Consider the following 16,962-nt stretch of genomic DNA (forward strand, 5'->3'; position numbering starts at 1 on the left):
TCCAGCAGATCCCGGGAACAACATCGGAGATCTCTGTCCAGAAGAGCGCAGTCCTGGGAACAGCTAAGATACTGCGCAGGACCCTCAAGCTCCCAGGCCTCTGGTAGAGGACCCGAGCTTGAAGGATAAACCGCCCGCAGGGGCGTGCTGGGTGGTTTTTTTTAATATAGTTTGATTTGGTACAGTGATGGTAAACTGACGCTGTCAGTTCTGAAGTTTTACATATCAGGAAATAGAATCATTTACCAGGTTGTAACCTTATTTAAATACAACCTCAGATACACAACAATATATGACATACTGCACTATACCACTGCTACAACAGAAATGAAGCCAAAAGGAAAATGCAGTGTGTGAAAAACTGAGCACTGCCCATGATTCAATAACGTGTAGAACCACTTTTAGCAGCAAAAACGTGAAGTAAATGTTTTTACTTTATCAGTGTCTCACATTGTTGTGGAAGACTTTGGCCCACTCTTCTTTACAATGCTGTTTCAGGTGAGGTTTGCAGACATTCATTTATGGACAGACCTCTTGAGGTCCCACCGCAACATTTCAATCAGGTTGAGGTCTGCACTTTGACTGGGCCAGCACAGTGATTCTTTCTTTTTCAGTCATTCTGCTGTTTATTTGCTGCTGTGCTTGTGATCATTGTCTTGTTGCATGACCCAGTTTAGTCCAAGCTTCAGCTGTCAGACAGATGGCCTGACATACAGAGGGGTTCATGTTTGACTCGATTACTGCAAAGTGCCCAGATCCAATATCTGCAAAACAAGCTCAAATCATCACCCCTGCACCAACATGCGGACAGCTGGTGTGACGTATTTGTGCTGGTTTCTTGTGTTTAGTCTTCGCCAAATGTAGCACTTTGCATTGTGGCCAAACGCTGATTTGGATTCGCTCTTGTCTGTCCAGAGGACATTGTTCCAGATGTCTTCTGGTTTGTTCAGAAGTGTGTGTGTGTGTGTATATATATATATATATATATATATATATATATATATATATACTACTTTATTTTTACAACAACTTTACGATGCCTTGTTTTGCCCTCACATGGGTTTTAGCCTTTAAATATATCCTCTTGCTCTTAGCCGAGCTTTTTAATATCTCTGATATTTTCATCTGCCCAAAATAAAAGGTCAGTAAAAGGATAAGAGATTGAAAAAAGAACAGCACTCAACAGTTTCCTTTATGTTGCATGGTAGTGTTGTGACTCTGGAACAAGTTGGCTACAGCTCCTCCTCACTGTCCTTTTCCATTTGCAGAGGCATGAAATGATGGCGTATAATGGGGTGCGCAGCTACTTCAGCTATACCAACTGCTGGCTAGATGCCAAATTGGAAAAAAGTGAGTCGGTTCAAAAGAGGAGCTGTCTGTGGTATCCTTGGTAACTAAAATTGCTTAACATTTTTTCTCAAAGGTCAGAAGAAAAACGGGAAGAAGTGGAGACTTGGATTCCTCCCCCACATCTGAGACTTCCTTTAAGCTTATTTAGTTTTCAAGGTGTCCTTTGAGAGGGAGAGCGACAGAACCAAAGGGAAGGTGACAAAGATGGAGGGGCTCTTCACCCTGGCTCTCTCTCATCATCATGACAGGGAAAAAAACGGAAAGGAAGACGGATTTGCTGGCACATACTTATTCACCTTCCAGTACCAGACTTCACTCATTGTATAATAATGAAGAGAAAATGAGTACACTCTTTAATATTTAACGTAACATTTTGGGAGCTCGCATTTGAGACTATTAGTGAGATGCTACTCACAGCTGAAAGTGTATATTTAGGTGGCCAGTAAGCGCAGCACAATGACAAGCATGCGCATGTACAAATGTAATTTCCTTTGGAGAGCCAAAAGCCTCTAGAGGCTTTGTAGCTGCATTACAAATCAGGTCGCCATGGCTGCCACCATAAAGGAACTCCATTAAATAATTGACAGGGAGCAGAAAATGGCTAAATGCATAACAAGCAGGCATAAATCCATTCAGGAAGGAAAAGTAGATTGTGTGACAAGATGGAGCGATTTACTAATGTGACAGAAGAGAGAATGGTCTCATTTCTAACAAAAATACACAACATTCAGGTAACTGAGAAAAAGTTTTTGTGGACTGAGGAGCTTCCTAACAGTGCTGGTCCAAATCAAAAGGCTCCATGCATACATAAATTCTGTCTTAACCTCATTATTTTTTACTTACATAATAGTTATTTATAGGTGAGGCTGTGCAGCTGAAACAAATTGAGACCAGTTTTCCTCTGTTACATGAATATTAATTAAAAACAGAACAAAGACATATGATCTGAACCAAAAATTTATGAGACTGCAAAGCAAGTCACTTAACAGCATCGCTTGGAGAGCAAGCACAAGGATCAGAAGGTAATGTCATAACAAATACCTCGATTGTGAAGTTCTAACGCCAGGCAACAAAGTAATCACTAAATTGCTTCTGAGCTGTTAAAATGCAATTGCCATGGTATTAACAAAACAGCAATAACTAAAACATTGCTGCAAAGGTAAGCTTATTAGCTGCTAACACCCAAATGTTGTTAAACAGCTAATAGGCTGCTAACTACGTCAGCGGTCAGCTAGCATCTATTAGCTATGGTTGCTGTGGTCCCTAAACTCTTCCATCCATCCATCCATCTTCTTCCGCTTATCTGGGGCAGATAAGCACCTAAATCACCTAAAATGGCTCCTTTCGATGTGGACCAGCGGCTCTACTCTGAGCCCCTCCCAGATGGCTGAACTTCTCACCTCATCTCTAAGGGAGAGTCCAGCCACCCTTCGGAGGTGCTGATTCTCATTCCCACTGCTTCACACTCGGCTGCGAAGCCCCCTAAATTCTTCAACTTTGTGAAAACACCTGATATCAAAGATTAAGAGGTCTGGCCCACTTTTTTCCATATAGTGAAAAACCTGTGCTGTGTGTTGTTCAAAAAAAAAAAAAGAAGCTATTTGTATTTTTTTTTCAAATCAGCTTCTTTACCCAACAGCCAAACAACCAGCAATAGAAATAACTGAGCCACACATAAAATGTCTAGTGTGTGATAGATTGACCAACAAGCCATGATGCACAGAAAGATGTGAGTTAGTGCTTGGGAACTAGCTCGAGTAGTAGAGTAATGTAACAGTATAGATAAAGGCATGATGTAAGTGGTGCGTTAGTGCTTGTGATGCAGCGCTGACCAGAAATAGCAGACAGCAACAACATCAGCGGCAACAGAAAAAGGTGGCAGCAGTGGTTTAAATCAAATGACGTGACATAACAGGAGCAGCAGCAGTGAGAGACACACGAGGAAAGACATAAATGGTATTATTGACCTTGAAAATGGCGCTTTAGAAAAAAAAAAACACAAAAGGAAGTGGAGCTTGTTGGTTATTTGTTATGTAGCCCTATCGGCAGGTGTTGGTGAATTAGTCGAAACAGTCTGACTTTTATTCGTTTATTTTTTAAATTTTACCCAAGCAGGTCCGCTGGACTAGAAATTTGCAACATTTTGCTCTGAAGGACTTTGAAGAAGTTACTTTTCCGTACTTTAGTTTTATGTATGTTTTGTTGCCACGTGTTTCTGCATGTAGAGCAACACTGATGTTGGATTTAGGGGCCATGCAGTGCCTCCTACATTATCCACATTTTTGTATGGTCACTGACTCTCACGCCCTCATTATAAAGGGAAGATCATCAAACTGACTTTGACTGAGGCTAGCTGGAACACCAGTAAAAACTTTAGTTGGGATGCATATATTCCACCCTTGAGTCTCATTGGTGCACTTTCCTCAGATACTTTAATCCCAGCTGTTTTGTTTTGTCACCGTTCTGGTTTAACTCAATGCTTTTGTGTTCCAGATTTTTTTTGCCCAGCTTTTTAATTCTCCTTTATTCCTGTACCCTATTATCTGCCCCGCTCAGCTCTCTTCTGTTCTCTGCTGTTTTTCCTTTGTTGTCCAAGGACACCCAGCTCTGACTGGGATGGACACAATGACTGTTGGAAGTGGATTTCATTTATCACTGTAGCACTAATAGCTGCCCATCATCCCTATTGCCGTGAGAGCCCTTAAACCTCCAATAGTGACAGGTGGTGAGTTGTGTAGGAAAGGCCATAAAATATCCACCCAGAGGGTTTACAACAATTAGGAGGAAGTAAAACAGACATAAAGGATTTAAAGTCTGATGAGGGGAAGTGCTTTGTGAAGCTAGGTGTGTCTTGTAAGTATACAGGGTGACTCTGTAAATAGGTCAACAATAGAAAATGGTTTTCATTGCTACATAATTAACAAAATAGAACAAATCCAACAGATTTTAAAGGGTCAGGGATGTTATCGGTGAGCACTGAAAACCAGGATTGTTTTGGGACCCCAAAGCAGGTTGAGAATGTTGAGAAGGATTATAGATAACTTTTGTCTCAGATCTGTCCTTGAGCTGTGTTCAGCATGCCCACATTTCCCCGTGGTGCCACATGGATAGTTAAGTGCTTACAGGACAATACAGTAGTAATCAATTTCTGTTAATCTCAGTCACAAGTCTGGACATGGGTGGTACCGTATACACATGTGAGTAACAGTTTGATTGCAGCTGTTGCAATATTATAACATGGGTCAGTGTGGCTACCATGGTATACACCTTTTAATGCAGCTGAACTGGAGAAAAAAATGAACGCTAGAGGGGTATAAGTTTAACATTCAGTCAGATTAAAAGAAGTTATATAGACTCACTGACCACTTTATTAGGTACACCTGTTCAATTGCCCCTTAACACAAATATCACAGATACCTACTAGCAACTTGATGCATTTAGGCATCTAGACTTGGTCAAGAGGACCTGCTGAGTTCAAACTGAGCATTAGAATGGGGAAGAAAGGTGATTTAAGTGACTCTGAACATGGCATGGTTGTTGGTGCCAGATGGGCTGGTTCGAGTATTTCAGAACCTGCTGATCTGGTGAGATTTTCCCACATTATCTCTAGGGTTCACAGAGAATGGTCCACAAAAGAAAAACTAACCAGCAAGAAAAAGTTCTCAGGGATAAAATGCGTTGTTGTTGCCAGAGTGGTCAGACTGCTTCAAGCTGATAGAAAGGCAACAACAACTCAAATGACCACTTGTTACAATGCAGAAGAGGAATGCAGAAGAGCATCTCTGAATGCACAACATGTTGAATCTAGGCTACAGCAACAGAAGAGCCAACACGTTCTCACTCCCAAAGCGTAATATTTTACGCTAGGTGACAAACCGTCAAAATATTATGCTTCTGGGCACCCAACATGTCCATAAATGACGAGATCAGAAAAATGAGGAAACATGAGAACCGTTTGGAATCAATCTACACATGTTCGTTCATTTTACTTAAATCACTTTGGAAAACTATTTAACGTCATTAAATTGCTGGTTAACGCTAGGGATAAGGTTATGGTTAGGGATAAGGTTATGGTTAGGGCTGGAATACATGGCTGGAATGTGTATTACCGCGGGACCATCATTCTACTGGATTTCACCAATAACCCGGCGTGTAGCATAAGAACGCAGAAGGTCACCTTTCGCGTTCCTCAGGAACACCGCGGGACGTGAAACATCGTTGGGATGTTACTCGAGAGTGAGAATGGGCTGGAAGACCACATTGGGTGCTGCTCCTGTCAGCTAAGGATAAGCTACAACACAGGCTCACCAAAACTGGACAAAAAAAACAAAGACTGGTAAAACAGTGCCTGGTCTGTTGAGTCAACACTGAGATGGGGTCCGAATTATATCAACAGTTCAGGCTGGTGGTGATGGTATAATAGTGTGAGGGATGTACTTTAGAACCAACTGAGCATGGTTTCAGTCCCACATCCATCTCTTTAAGATCACAGTGGGCCCAGCTCCTGATGGCTGCTTCCATGAGGATAACGCACCATGTTACAGAGTTCAGATCATCTTGAATATGGCAGTGAGTTCACTCAAATGGCCTCCACTGTCACCAATCCAGCACAGCACCTTTGGCATGCAGTAGAGGTTCACATCATGGATGTGGATGAACTGTGAGATGCAATCATGTTATTATGGAAAAACACCCTCTGAGGAATGTTTCCAGCACCTTGAAGATTGCAAAGTGTTAGCTTGACAGGTAAAATAGAAACTTGCAGGATAAGATCAAAATGTAGATTATTGTCAAAATGTTGTGGTCGCAAAGAAACTATTAATGTGCAAAAGTTGTCTAAATGTTTCAGGTTGGACTAAAGCTTCGGTCCAGCATTGCCATGTTGTGTGTGTGTGAAATGCAAAAACACAAAACAAAACTGCAGTCACCCCCTCAACACTTTTTTGTCTTATCAGTTTAAGAAAAGGAAAATTAAGGTGTTATGTTTGTTGTCAGTAACTATAAAGTTTGCATAAATTTGGCTTATCAACTTTTTTTTCTCTTAAAAAAAAATCCTTGCCTTAAGTAGCAATTCCCTCCTCGACACATTGGCTGAAATAAAATAATAGTTATTCACAGACTGGCTGGAGGTAATACACAAATCTGAGGGAAGAATTGTGTCTGTCCAGGGATGACTCAGTTTAGCTTATGTAAGAGTCTAAATGTGATTAAAGAAACAGCTCTATTATTATTTTACTCACTCATTCTCACCTCACCACGAGCAGAAATCAGGCAAGAGAACAGAACCTGACCTAAACAGGTATAAGTGTGTTAGAACAAAAATGCTTAATTGTGTGTAAAACCCGGAAAAAGACGAAGCTGCTCCTTTGCTTTCTTGTTGAAAATTCACGTCGTGCTCTGTCAGAAAAAAAGCAGCTCAATTTCTGTCTTATGGTGCTTCCTCAAATAGAGCTGAAGCGCTCCTTGAGGACTTGACTCGTTGTCAGATGTCGGAGAAATGTTCCAGAGCTCTCACTGAACACATCCGTTGTGCTTCAGCTGAAGAAAGCTCAGAATAAATAAATGCATGTGTTGAACAACTGTACTCTTTATTTTATTTTTTAATTATCATATCCAGAGGTCAAACCTTACATTTGTTTAGAGCTAGTCCAGCTCATAATACCTTTATTACAACACGGTGTACTTAACAAATCAATAAGCAAACAAGCTTTTCTACGGTATATCTTGCACACAGCTGACACTCGAGTGAACACTGAACTGTGTTTTCTGAGATCTTCCCATTTTCAGCACTCTCGTTCACTTTAGATAAATCAAACCAAGCGTGAAAGCGGCCAATACTCATAAAGCAATGAAGCTGCATTTCTCAAAAAACGGTTTGATTTCAGGTGACGTTTGCACCTCTCTGTCCGCTCGCTTAAATCACACGCAGATGAATTCAGAGATCTTCCAAAAACGGGCAACACTTAAAAATTTTAAACTCATGTTGACCCCCTCCCTGCACATTTGTGCTTGAATTATAAATGGCTTAGTGAAGGGACTTCAGTGGAAAGTTTCTGTGGGAAAAAAGGTATTCTGACAGACACAGAGCTCCAAATTTACCACCCTGTCTCTCAGCCAATGGCTTGGATAAATATTTCACCATGTTTCCCCTCTCAGAAGTAAAAGGTTTGTGAGGCTCTCCTGGAGATGACTGACGACTGTTGCACAAGAGGGCCAGTTACAGTGTTTCAGAGCAGAAAATAGCACACTATATTGTGCTCTATGGGGTAGCCTAGTGGAGGTAATGGAATTCTCCATTAGCTTGGACATTCTGGTTACCTATGGACAGGTAATTCCTGAGGGCCGCTGTATCTACCAGAGATGTGAATAAAAAAAATAATTTAAACATCACTGACTGTGTTCAGGTCACACTGTATAGGAGGTGATTATAATCCACTGCCACTGTGTATTTAGCTTGCGCTTTCATCATATTGCAAGGTTCAAATATGGTATGCATTTTGAAAAATGCTCTAGATTTCTATTCAGACTTGCAGATGGTCCAGCAATGCGTAAGTCTTGAGCCACCTCTTGTTTATGTTTTCCTATAAACAGGAAATAGATGCAGCAATTTACTTATAACATGCAAATGGAGAGGCTGTTGCTTGGGAGGTAAAGCAGGTCATCGTTTATTCAGAAGCTTGGTGGTTCGAAGTCTGGCTGCTCCAGTTTTCTTTGGGCGAGATCTTGAACCTGGAGTTCAAGATTGGACTGTGAATGTTTTTTTAGAAAACACTTATATGAAGTAAAAAGCATGAATGAGACATGTTGTACAAAGTGCATTGAAAGCTTGAGTAGAAAAAGCACCATATAAGAACCCTTTTAAATAACTGGAAATACAGTTCAATTCTAACTTGAAAGTCAATATTTGCTATGACCACCGTTTTTCTTCAACACAGTCCAATGAATGTGGATGATCTTTGCTGGGTTTTTTCCTATTTCTTGAAGACATGACTTTCAGATACTGTTCATCTACTGTAGATAGTTTTATAGGTCCTCCATCTATCCAGTTTATTGAGATAAACTGCACACCATGGTGAGATATACCAGGTTTTTTGATAATAGCTCATTGGGAATCACCTTGCTGGTGCAAAAATACAATTTTGTGCCTGTCAAACTATGTCTGTCTTTTGCATTTTTTTATAGATTCAGCTAAAGAAACGAGAACATATGATATATTTTTAAGACAGACTGCTAGTAACCGAGTGCATAAAATGCTATTTGGTTCTTGTCTGTCTAGAGACAACACAGGTTTATCCCTTTAGTTAGGTAACTTTTTGACGCTTGAATGAGTGACAGGTCAATGTTAAGTAGCTTAATAATAAAAAAAAAAATTCCACTATATTGACTGTAAATTTGTTAAAAAGAAGCCAATGTCTAAAGAAAAACTTTGAAAGAACACCAGGAAGCTTGCAAAAAAATAAAAATAAAAATGAAAGTCTGGGTCCTTGGTTCAACACTTTTGCACATCCCTGTGTATGAAAATAAAAGTTCTGTATTTTAATATCAACATTGGATTAAGTGACTGTGTGTAATGTGGGAGACATCCCTTGTAGCGATGCTGCTTGGTTTCTCAGCTCAGTTCTGTGGCGCACTTATGTTTTTTGTCTCACTCTGACAGTGCTCATAATGTGGCAGCGTGTCAGTGCTGGGGACTAACTGTGTTCAGCTGGTGAACACAGGAGTTAGTGGAGAGAGGGAGAAAGAACAGTATACTTTTATCTCTGAGCTGAATGCATGTTTCTGCCATATTAACCTATCACTGTTACGTTGTACGCGGCAAAGGGAACTACACGTACATGTTTTTTGCCGTTGTTATTGTTTCTTGTTACCCTGCCTCTCCAGGGTTAGTAAAGTTCAATTTTTAGAATGCAAAAATAAGAATGATTAAACCCACAGATGTTTGCATCAGCACATCCTGCTGCAAGATATGCAAGAAGCAGTGTAATGAAGTGTCAAAATGCGTGCTCTCTTAGCCAAACCGGCAGTCATTTGTCTCCAGAAGGACGATGAGAGGATTGTGTGTCCAATGAGAGTGTGCCTGGAAACAGCTCTGCCTTCTAAAGGTCTGAAGATGAGTCATGGTGGCAGAGAACTGCCCTCCACCCTCCACTGACAAACAAATATCCCCCCAAATAAGCACCACAAACACCAGTGTGTGAATGTGTGTGTGAATGGGTGGATGACTGGATATGTAAAGCGCTTTGGGGTCCTTAGGGACTAGTAAGGCACTATATAAATACAGGCCATTTACCATTTACCATTACCATCTTCATTACTGAGTAATGGATTCAGAGAGGAGTGTTGCATTACTGCGTATCTATTATGATTTTCCGTAGAAGCATGGCACGTACTCATCTTGGCTCTGTTTCATATTTATTTGACATTGTTGTCTGTGTGTTTAGTCTCCCCTGTGAAACTTAAGTACATTTTAAGTGAGGGGTGTAAACTACTCAGATTAGTGGAGGGATTAGAAGAATGAACACAAAGTAGTTGTTATATAACGTCCACTGAGGACGGACAACCTGAGCTGAAGGATCTTGGAGTCTGACAGTGTGATGGTGCGCGGCACACAGTTTACATGGAAACTGAAAAGTTACTGTCTCGTGTAACCAATGACAAAAGTAACCTACACCAACGCAACTACCAGCTGTAGCTGTATCTTTTTCTTTCTTTCTTTAGTGTCGCAGTATTTTCTACCACCGTCAGCCCACAAGACCTGCCATGGGCGACAACATAATGACACCTGTCTCAGATAAACGACTGATGTTTCATTCAGCGTGGCAGTTCTGATACGAGGCGTGTGAGGCTTTTTAAAGCCGATTAAAAAAAATCTGATCTGGGTTAGATGTCTGTGTGTGTGTGTGTTGGTGGTGAGGAAAGGATATAATAAAGCGCTCCTAGCAAAGCGCTAGTTGTAGCCCTGGTGTCCATTCAGAGTCATTCTGATTTAGATCAATACCACTTGCATTATGTGTTGGCACTAGTTAATAGGCACCAGTGTGCATCAGAGGTGCTGGACTAGAGAGCATTTTGACATTTTGTATACCTTCACTCAGATGTGTCTACAACCAGCATCTCTTAAAAACGCACTAGAAATGATTTCTGAGGAGTGTTATAATGTTATTTGACAGCCAAGTTTGTTAATGTCCATACGTAATCTGAAGGTAACAGAAAATGAGCTGCAGATGGCAGCGAGCTCTGTAATATTTGTGACTAGCATAATACTAAGCTGTACAAACACTGGAGAAAATGTTTAAAGATGAAGTCATATTTTAAAGCTACACCTGACAAGCTGAACTTTTAAAAACCTGTCAATAGAGTAAAGACCCAAGTCGAAAAGCACTGAATGTAATTTGACAGTGAATCACAGCGATCCTTACCAAGTTTTTTTATGTTAGAATTAACAGCAAAGCAGAAATCAGATAAATAGAGAGTGGAATATAGAGTTTTCATCAATGACGCATCTGGTGCTGATGAGTGCTGCGGGCGTGCCGCCAAAACATGCAGTGTCGTACACGCAGATTTATCATTTTGTGTGAATAGTGGCTATTTTCCCAGTTTTGTACAAATCCGAGCCTTTCACACCTCATTTTGTCCTTATTTTTTTTTCCCTGACACCTCCAGCTGCTATTTGAAACCACTGAGCTGCCTGTTTGATTGATAGCTCGTTCTCTACTTACCAAGCTCAAAGAGCCAAAGAAAAAGCAGCAAATAACCCTCCGGGCAATGACAGAGCTTAAGACCTTTCATCCAGATGTCTGTCTTTGAAATGAGGGGACGTTTCTTTGATGCTACCACACTACAAGCCTAAAAGGGTGGATTGTAAATGATAAATGAATAATAAGATTTTGTTTTTGAGATGACAGAGAGAATATATTAGATGAGGAGTTTAAAACAAGATGTCAATGTGACATCAAATGCTTTTAGTACTTGCTAATGATGCTTCATTTGTCTCCTTTTCTCGCAGGTATCTGGGGATCACACGACCTCTCACCTACCCAGCCCGGCAGAACGGTCAGCTGATGGCCAAGATGATCCTGGGAGTCTGGCTGGTGTCAGCATCCATCACACTGCCGCCTTTCTGTGGCTGGGCCAAAAACGTCCACACAGCCGGTGTGTGCCTCATTAGCCAAGACTTTGGCTACACCATCTATTCCACAGCTGTGGCCTTTTATATCCCTATGCTGGTCATGCTGGTCATGTACTACAAGATCTTCAGGGCAGCTCGCAAGAGCGGCGCCAAGCACCGCTTCACCAACCTTTCACGACGCGAGCGTCTCGAAACAGTGGCTAACGAGGCTCTCCGAATGCAGGGCCTGAAGCCGCCCGGCGTGGCAGAGGAGTGTGCCGCATTGTCCCGCCTGCTGACCCGCGAGCGCAGAAACATCTCCATCTTCAAGCGGGAACAAAAAGCGGCCACGACACTGGGGGTGATTGTGGGCGTCTTCGCCGTGTGCTGGCTGCCCTTCTTTATCCTGTCCACCGCCAGGCCCTTTATCTGCGGAGTGGAATGTAGCTGTGTGCCCATCTGGCTGGAGCGCACGCTCCTGTGGTTAGGTTACGCCAACTCCTTAATGAATCCCTTCATCTACGCCTTCTTCAATCGAGACCTGCGCTCCACTTATCGTGACCTTCTCCGGTGTCGCTATCGCAACATCAACCGTCGGCTTTCCGCCGTGGGTGTACACGAAGCTCTCAAAGTGTAAGGCCGAATGGTTAAAGTCGCTGCTCTTGGACACTCGGTGCTTAAAAGGCGACACATAAACAGCCGGCCTGCAGACAGACACGGCCTAACGGGATAAAAGTCAGTGTTAGTGGCTCGCTGCAGACAGCACAATCACTTCAGTGTGTGAGTCAGTCATTCTATTTTGGAAAGAAAATCACAGAGCGTACTTGATGGACTATTCAAGTCGACACTGCTTTTGTGCATATGCCACAATTCCATCCTGTTCCAGATTTATGATGGAATAATGCCGTAACAAAGGAAATGACATATAAACACAATCAATCATTCTAGGGCTTTCAAAGAGACCATAAGGCAAGCAGATTTCTGTATATTAACAAAATTGATGTTTGATAACAAATAACGTTTGTTTCGTGGCTTTCTGAGCATCTCCCTCTCATCGTGTATCCACGCAAATCCCCGATGATTATTTTTCAAACGGGAGGTAAACACTTTGAGGCGTATTACAGGACTGAAACTTATATCACGCCATCTAAAGTCAGAGCCTTCAAGCTGGTCCTCCGACTGAATTTATTTTGAGCACCCTAGATGTCACCCAGTTGTTTAAAATCTGGTGATTCCAAGTAGAACAAAGTGGGGTGGAAAATGCTGATTTAACACAACATAGTGAGAACTTCTCAGTGTTTGAAGGTAGTTTGTTTTGTGTCTGCATGAAACATATTTTTCTTACATGCCACTGTATACATTAATCAAAACAGAAGTGGTGGCAGCGGTGTTTCATGGGTAACCCAGACACTGCATCGCACAGAAACCATGATACTGTGGAGCTTTTCACTTTTCTCCAGGCAACTAAACGTTTCCACTTTAATAATTAGAATTTCCACATTCTTAAGACTCGTTTTCCTCACTGGTTGTTGACAGTGTTTTTATCTCTCTTTTCAATCAGGATGTGTGCCCCCCCCAGTTCAGTACATTTCCTTTTTATCTCCTCAGTGACTTGTACGAACCCATGTCCGATATCATCAGTCGAGCAGTGTGTGCTTATTTTCTACCTCGATTTTTTGAAATGCTCTACATTTCCTCCCCCCAAAAAAGGTGTACTGCTGTATCATTTTGTATCGAAATGCTATTTTTTATTGTGTAAAGTCAATCTGTCTACAGCTGTGTGTGAGCGCTTTGAGTGACCACTCTGTTATTACCTTGAGAAAGAAGTTGGGGAAAGGGGTAAAAGTATTTCATCACTTTGTAAATAAAGAAACACCGAAGATGTCACTGTGGCCTAGATTAGTGTGAAAGCCATTCGTGCAAAGTCAGTGAAGTTCTTGTTCTTTGGACTGAGATTGCAGTGATTTAGGAGACAATCAACATGGGTCTTCTTGCTTTCTAGCCCCCATGGAGCATCCTCAAATGCCTGATGCACCCAGTATGTCATGCATAGAAATAAAGACCAACCTTTAAGCCCATTAGAAGTCTTTGATACATTTGTGACCTTTCTTAAAGCAGTATCGCCAAGACTGTTGGGCTACAGCTAGGATTCTTAAGGATGGTTGCCCCTCCCGTCTGCCCCAGAAACGCCTTTGTGTTAAGTCTGCTTTGAGCAAATGCTTTTATTCAGAGTCTGGGTAACAGCTGTCTGCTTACTCCAAGGGAAAAACAGTGACGAAGAAGAGTAAAGTAGGATGTGTCTCGTCTTGTGGTCAGAAGGTATGTCTCAGTACAGACATATTTGGGTTGTGTTTGTAGAGGAGTGTCACTGTATCACAGGCAAATCACCACTTCAAATATATTTAACACATAAAGACCAACTTAGAAGACCAACAACATGGCTTTCCAATCATATTATTAAGGCTGACACCAAACAAGCCTTTTTATTTTGTGTGTACATACATATTCCTTCACTCACATACACATACAAACTGTTTCATCAAAATGACTTTGCACATCACAGGTATGATACGGCCAAACTCATTTATTTAAAAAAATATTCCAAGCACTTGCCGATGAACCCCTCCCCCTATCCAGTGTATAGTGGTGCTCTTTATAGGTGTCTGTTGAATTAAACTTAGCGCTGCCCCTCACCAGCAGTTTGCCTCAGGAGACCATACCAGGGGCAAATGCATCATAGACAACATACTTGTGGGATCACTCAGACATGCAAACCCTTCACCTTAAAAAGGTCGGAGAAAGAACATAAAAGTAATACTTTTCATTTTGCAGACAGGTGCTAACTTACTATGGGTTTTCAGAGCTTTCTCCTCAAAATAGTTACTTGCTTTGGTTGAAGAGCTGTTGTGGTAAACTGTGAATTGTAGCAACTTTGACACTTCCTGTCATTGTCCAATGCAACAAAAGTCATTGCAAGTTTTCCTGATTTTGAAGAGAAATTAGGCTAGCTTTATTTAATCCAGAAGAATGCTGTTACTGTTCATCATGACACAACTGCTGCGACATACAATCCCAACACAAATGTGATTTTTCGAAATGTTTTCAACTGATTCCTGTATAAAATCTCTTGGACAACCCTTTAAATGTGCCGCTTTTAATATTATTACTGTTATTACATGAGTCCAAAAATAAGCCTTGGCGGAACATTTGGCCATTTCCTTGATTTCACCGTCTGTCAAATGGTTTGGTGGGATGGTACCCAAATCTAACATAAGGACATTCCTAATTATACTCTTTCATTTGCACTATGAGTGGCTCTCCAAGTCAGTTGAACAATGTTATGCAATTCAGCCCTGCTGACAATAAGAAAAACCCATATGATGATCACAGGGGATAAAATCTAGTTAACCGGCCCTTTGCAGACTAAAGTCTATTTAGGGTTCAGAGTCCCTGGAGTAAAGAGCAGCAACACAGCCTCAACCCGCACGCTGACATTTTGTTTCAGCACACTCAGAGGAGGCAGCGCTGGTGGATCTTGTGCGCTGCCCCTAAGACCTTCAGACTCCCGGCAACCATGTCAACGGGCGTTACTCTCGGGGAGTGAGCACCACTGCGCCTGCGAGGAGCGCCTGCCCTCTCGGTCACCGTGTCTGGCCTCCTGTGCTGGCGCCTGATGTGTGTCATCGCTGTCGGTGAACGGGAGGAACTATTTTCATTTGATGTAGTACATTCATCTAAGGGAGAAGGATAGTAGCTGAGAGTCTTTCACATATGCTGCCCAAAGGCTCAGTTGCCAGCTCTGACAAGCTGTGGGGGTTGATGTGGGGACTATCCACTCGCGCTTTGCTATTTTTAATCTGTCCCAGCAATTAAACGAGGAAGCTCTGATTAAGCATGGGGGAAAAGGAATTTAAAGTACTGTGATTTTGCTATCCTTCCATGTACCCTCTGCACATGCAAATAATAATAATAATTATTGATTTGGAGATAGTCTTTGATACTGCATAGGACAATTATGGTGACCAGGAACTTGTAATATTTCTATTCAACTCACTTAATACATGATTAGTCCACATTTATTGTGTTTAAAATACAGTTTGTGTTTCTTTCAGTACATGACAAAGTCAAGTTCATTTATATACAATATGTTTTGTAGCTGAGGACACGTCACATGTTGGTGCAAAAACTTTTGGAAAGTATGAGTCTGACTTTCAACAAAAAACAAAGAACAAAAAATGTGTGCATTAACATTTACACTGCGTGAACAGAATAAAGTACACGTGGTGGTTTCCAACATGTCAACGGAAGGACTGGACGTCCTGAGACGATTTTAACCAGGTAAGAAATAAGAAATAAAAAAATTGTAATAAACTATAACAAAATAATTAATTTAAGAAAATCATACATTATATTTAAAATTATTAAATATTCTCCAATGCTTCCCTTCTCTAACTATAAGATGGATATATGGGTAGTTGCCGATTTTTAATGTAACAGACTAATTATTTCTTTTACCTGTAACTTATCAAAGCCACTCTCAGATTATTCCAAACACACATCGATGTAAATCTGGTTTCTGAGATATTTTGGGCACACGTGTACCCGGATGTTACATCCTCAAATATAATCAGGGCCATAAATGTAGCCTCGTTTCCCACCTACTAATTAAAAAGGGAAGCTATAAATACACCAGTAAACATGTCAATTATGTGTTAATCCAATTTATGCGGTGTGTCCTGAAATATCAACTTCCTCCCACGGCCACCACCCATGGCCAATCACAGCATGAGTATCTGTTCATTGTCTATGGGACTTCCTGTGGGGATGGGCCTGTGGCAAATGCAGATAAGTTATCTAAGTGTCACCAAGAAGTTTTTTCCCCTCATTTTATTTTGTGGAGGCAGCGACCTGTAATTAGGTTTTGTCATAGAGCTGGAAGGTAAATGTCTGCTTTTTAAGGTTGCAAGCATCAAAGAACCTGCGTATGAGGGCAGCCTCTCCTGTACACTTCAAAGTGAACGAAGTAGATATAACACTTCTTTTGCATAGCAGTTTTTTTTTAACTCGGGTATGAGAGCATGGACTTGATGCCTTGTATTTGCACACATGTTCACAGTGCTGGCTGCCAAGAAACCCTCCTACACGGCTTGTATCGGATAAGCCTGTCGATTGTTCTGCACTGCATCTTTGAGGCCAATCAGTAAGAGTGTGAATGTGTGTGGAAAGGCCCCCATATGGTCTAATGCTCCACGTTCCCTTAATATGTTAAGCGTATCACAATAGTAGCACTTCCTAAAATCATCCGCTGCTTTTTGGGATCTTAAAGAATTTGCAGACATTGTGATTAACCTACAAGCCCATTCACACGGAGGTCTGATATTTTTGCATCTTCCCATTTCAGTGCCAGGTTTTGTTTAAATGGATTTTCTTTTATAAATAGGCTACAGTATTTGTGGTGGTAAAAACATATTGCGAGCCACATTTTTCAGACAGACTTGATTTTC

At 41.3% G+C, this 16,962-nt stretch overlaps 1 protein-coding gene across 2 annotated transcripts in view; it reads left to right on the top strand.

Moving 5' to 3' along the window:
- Nucleotides 1-13,525, top strand: part of htr7c (5-hydroxytryptamine (serotonin) receptor 7c) — a 31,245-nt gene extending 17,720 nt beyond the window's left edge. The window contains exons 2-3 of one of the 2 annotated variants that reach the window (XR_014280041.1): nt 11,357-13,211; nt 13,296-13,525. Coding sequence is in view for 1 of the 2 variants with exons in the window: in XM_082554079.1 (XP_082410205.1) it covers nt 11,357-12,095 (739 nt within the window). In the remaining variant the exon portion in view is untranslated. Of the gene's footprint in view, nt 1-11,356 lie in introns of both variants that reach the window. The other variant, XM_082554079.1, reaches the window with a different exon arrangement.
- The last annotated feature ends 3,437 nt before the right edge of the window (nt 13,526-16,962 follow it).

Source organism: Aulonocara stuartgranti (genome assembly GCF_965226115.1).
Source record: "Aulonocara stuartgranti genome assembly, chromosome: 12".
Lineage (NCBI taxonomy): Eukaryota > Metazoa > Chordata > Actinopteri > Cichliformes > Cichlidae > Aulonocara > Aulonocara stuartgranti.